Source organism: Entelurus aequoreus, linkage group LG10 (genome assembly GCF_033978785.1).
Source record: "Entelurus aequoreus isolate RoL-2023_Sb linkage group LG10, RoL_Eaeq_v1.1, whole genome shotgun sequence".
Taxonomy (NCBI): domain Eukaryota; kingdom Metazoa; phylum Chordata; class Actinopteri; order Syngnathiformes; family Syngnathidae; genus Entelurus; species Entelurus aequoreus.
In genome coordinates, this window is record NC_084740.1 from 22,709,097 (window position 1) to 22,714,096 (window position 5,000).

Consider the following 5,000-nt stretch of genomic DNA (forward strand, 5'->3'; position numbering starts at 1 on the left):
TTCCAATTATGATTTTACAGTGCAGAGAAATAAAGTTAATATCATTTTAAATGTTTACTTGCATTATTATTCTATAGTATGATTACATTATAAACACTATAGTTTTTGAGGGTTGTTCAGTTTAAGCGCATGATGTAGACTAAAGCTCTGGAGTCTGTCTGCATTAAAGTGAATCGTTGCATATTTTTCAAATGAGTGGCACCTTGAGACAAGAATATGTTGATTAACAGTCTAAAAGTAACATGTCTTCCTTCACTCGTTATTTGCACAGTTGTATGCATTTATGAGTGAAATTAAATAATCGCAAATCAAATCACAAGTTTGGAGGAAAAACAAAAAAAATATGATTTTGTGTTTGTTTATTTATTTAGGATAACAGTTATTTACTTTCCAATTATGATTTTACAGTGCAGAGAAATAGAGTTAATTCAATTGTTTGTTTTAAATGGTTACTTGCATTATTATTATATAGTATGATTACATTATAAACACTATAGTTTATGAGGGTTGTTTCTTCAGTTTAAGCGCATGATGTAGACTAAAGCTCTGGAGTCTGTCTGCATTAAAGTAAATTATTGCATATTTTTCGAATGAGTGGCACATTGAGACAAGAATGTGTTGATTAACAGTCTAAAAGTAACATGTCTTTCTTCACTCGTTATTTGCGCAGGTGATGGACGGCTGGCAGCGCTTCATAGCAGCAGTCGACCTCCAGGGTCCCACCTCCCCCCCCTCTGTTGCGAGTTGTCGTGATTAAATGTAACATGTTTGTGTGTGCATGGCATGGAGGTTTTTTCCCACTACAGACTAGGCCCCCTTAGGAGCCCAGTCTAGATTGTATTTTTTTACTCATCTTCTTCCCCAGCGTTATACCTTTATCCCACCTTTTACGGGGCGCCTCGTGGCGACCCATCAGCGTTCCTTTTCTGTAACCCTGTACACTGTTTGTTTGTCTAATCTTGAACATAGTTTCGTTGTACTTGTGCAATGACAATAAAGAACATAAAGATAAAGGTATCCATTTATGAGTGAAATTAAAAAATCGCAAATCAAATCACAAGTTTGGAGTAAAAAAAAAAAATCACATTTAGGCATTTTCTCAAAATGGTGCAGCCATAAGTCCACTGCAGAGGACGCTGGTTCTCAGGAGGGTACAAAAGATACTAAAAGTGTTCGCATACCATTAGCAGCTCGTGCAAGGCCGTCAAAGGACGAGCAGCTTTTAGGTTGAGCTTGAAGGACCTCGTGGTTTGATGGATACCTCGGTATAAGTTTCATCCCCAGAGCCTCTCAGGGCAGAGACCCACAGCGGTAATGCTATCTCAGGAACGAGGAGGTGGTGTGGGGGGGTGGACCCGGTCCCCTTAGCGGCATGTTGATGCTCTCACGTGCAATAAAGCCTCAGAAAGAGGAGCCTTCAATAACTCAACGCGGGCTGTCCCATTTGGAGGAGAGCGTGTAAATAACGGCCTTCATGCACGAGGAGGCCGAGAGCGCGCAGCTGGAGAGGACTTTGGGGCTGCGAGGTAGCATGGAGCGACCATCCACCTTCTCCTGTCTGCGCCCACAAAGAGGCACCAACTAATGGCTTCCTCATGGCCTCAAGACTGATGGGCTGACAGAAGGTATGTTAAATATCTCCCCTTCTCACTGCTACATCGGGGCTATGACCTCGCTCCAAACAAGAAGGCTCGGAGGTAATCAGTCACCCACGCGCTCGCACCAGGTGACGCGAGCAAGTCGCCGCCGCCTTTCAGCGGCAGGAACTTTTTGCATAAACACAAAGATAAGATGAGCAGCGGTAGCAGAGTTGGACAAATATTTTTTTTTTTGTCACTCACCTGGGAACAAAGCAGCATGACGAGCTCTACGACGGACGTGCTGGACTTCATGCACACCAGACCTGGAGGGAAAAATACGATTAGTTAACTTGCGTCACACACAACCTCCCCTAATAAACCGAGTGGGGCATTTTCTTAGTTTGACTAGCAGCACTGCTTCACTTCTTTTTACACTTGCGTGACAAGTCAGCATGTTAAAAAGTCAAACGCAGCTTTGTCCTTGAAATTAAAACTTGCGTTGGTTTTATTGATACATTTCTGTCTTACCCTCAGTCTATTAAAATTAAATGCCCTCGCGTCATAAAGCGACTTTTTCCACATTTTGTTATGTTACAGCCATTTTGTCCTTAAAATTCTGTACACAATACCCCATAATGCGAAAACTTTTTTTTTTTTCGTTTTATTTTTATTTTTATTTTTTATTGAGTCAAAAATGAATGTGCTTTGCTCAATACTTTGTTGATGCACCTTTGGCAGCAATTACAGCTTTAAATATTGTTGAATTCGATGCCACAAGCTATCTTTGGGCAGTTTCTTTGGTTTTCATCCAGGATGTCTCTGTACATTGTGGACTTGAGGCTGTAATTGCTGCCAACGGTGCATCTACAAAGTATTGAGCAAAGGATGCACATACCCTTGGACTTGTGATTTTTTTTGTTTTTAAATAAATTTGTAAAATTTGTGTAGAATTTTGAGGACAAAAATACATTTATTCCATTTTGGAATACGGCTGTAACATAACAAAATTTGGAAAAAGTAAAGCGCTTTAGGTTAAAAGTAAAAGCCACGTAAATAGGACCGCCCACAAAACAACGCATCCTGAAAGCAGCTTGAAGATGATCTGTAAAACATAATCTATGCAACATTTTGACCAAATAACCACCATTACATGTTATGTAGACCACAAGGAAGTGTTTTAAATGTAGAAAAAAACATAATATGACACTTTTAATGCCCCTTATAATCTTATGGTTCGAAAAATAACATGCTCTTTATTGTAGGGATCAATTAAATTTGAATAACTTTATTTGTACTCATGGTGTATATGGGGCTCACTGAATAGCAATACATGTATTTTTTAAAGGATACATGCTTTTAAATATGCTAATATTGAAAGAAAACAATCATATAGGACAGGGGTTGGCAACGCAAAACGTTGAAAGAGCCATATTGGACCAAAAATACAAAAAAATAATCTGTCTGGAGCCACAAACAATGAAAAGCCGTAAATAAGTCTTATGACGAAGACAACACGATGTAAGTGTCTATATTAGCTATAATAGCCTACTATCAAAATGACTATAAAAGTCTTATATAAGTCTTATAATGAAGGCAACACATGACGTAAGTGTCTATATTAGCTATAATAGCCTACTATCAAAATGACTATGTGTCGCAGGCTGAAGCAAATCTTCATTGACAGTTGAAATGTAATATTTATTCTACACATTTAACAACATTAGAAACCATTAGTAAATCAGAGGCTACTCAGAAGGTGAGATAACTCCTGGAAATTACTGGCTTTTAATGGCCAAATGTATAAGATGTGTGTGTCCAAGTTAAAGGAAACGGCAGGCTGTCTTCTTTTAATAGATGTATTACAATCTTTGGCAAGCTAGGTAATGTTTGCTGTGGTCTGAAACAACATGGCACACAAACCACTATCTGAAATGCCAATATTACATACAGATAATATGTCATGAGACATGCAAAATTGAATTATATACAAAGAGGATAAAAGTAAAGAAAATTAAATGAGCTCAAATATACCTACAAACGAGGCGTAATGATGCAATATGTACATACAGCTAGCCTACCTAGCATGTTAGCATTGACTAGCTTGCAGCCATGCAGTGACCAAATATGCCTGATTAGCACTCCAACAAGTCAATAACATCAACAAAGTGCACCTTTGTGCATTCACGCACAGCATAAAACGTTTGGTGGACAAAATGAGACAAAGAAGGAGTGGAAGATTTGACATGTAAACAAACTGTTGCGCCACAATCCACACTATGGTGAGTTCAAGAACCGCCAAAATGAGTAGGACAAAACGATGTTCACCAAATACTCTCATCAGTGAAGCATACACACACATATTCAACAGCGGGCTTTCTAACAATTGGGAAGATTTGTGTCATGTTTGTCCTCAAACCAAAAACATACTAAAACAAAACAAAAAAATGTTTTAACCCCCTCTTGTTCCATTTTCAATCCTTTTTAAAAAATGCTCCAAGGAGCCACTAGGGCGGCACTAAAGAGCCACATGCGGGTTGCTGACCCCCGATATAGGACATTTGTGAGATTTCGAGTAACAAAATGTCAATTCAAATAAAAAAGTCTAAGGATTAATGAGGTTAAATGAGTACGGAACCACAAAAAAAGGACTTCAGCCTTTACTTGTGTCTCAAATTGTGATTATCGTTCACACATTGGAAAATTATAACCGTGATTAAAATAGCAACACACACACACACGTGCGCACACACACACTTTTTAGACACTTTTTAGACAACATTCTGAAGAGAGCAGGGCGAGGTGTGAAAAGCTAATTTGCAGAAAGAAGGTCTGTTTGCATCCACAACTGTGCTGCCATTTACTCGGCAGAGTTAAAAGTGAAGTCATTAATGCTGAGAAAAGAGGCTGAGAGAAGAAGACGTGCACTGAGTGACAGGCTGTCAATCATACAAAAACAATATTATGGGCTGTAATGTCTTCATTGTGTGCTGTTATGTCCACGAAGGCCAAATAGTTCCATGTCAATATTGCAAGAGTGAATAAATGCAGCCCACACTGCAAAAACTGAAATCTAAGTATGATTAAATATCTCAAATAAGGGTGATATTTGCTTATTTTCTCGTCTGATAAGACCATTCTTCTCACTAAGCAGATTTTATGTTAGAGTGTTTTACTTGTTTTAAGGATTTTGGTCCTAAATTATCTCAGTAAGATATTACAGCTTGTTGCTGAGATTTGATGACCTATATTGAGTAAAACATGCTTGAAACTAGAATATCAACTGTTGCAAAGCGGTGTCATCAACCCTCACAAGTAGGGATGTCCGATAATGGCTTTTTGCCGATATTGACCAAACCCTTAATTACCGATACCGATATCAACCGATACCGATATATACAGTCATGGAATTAACACATTATT

General features: G+C 38.5%; 1 protein-coding gene across 1 annotated transcript in view; it reads right to left on the bottom strand.

Moving 5' to 3' along the window:
* The window catches only part of LOC133659127 (neurobeachin-like), a 601,703-nt gene that overhangs the window by 400,738 nt on the left and 195,965 nt on the right, over window positions 1–5,000 (bottom strand). The window contains exon 15 of the mRNA XM_062061862.1: window positions 1,842–1,903. Coding sequence (XP_061917846.1) covers window positions 1,842–1,903 — 62 coding nt within the window. The remainder of the gene's footprint in view (window positions 1–1,841; window positions 1,904–5,000) is intronic.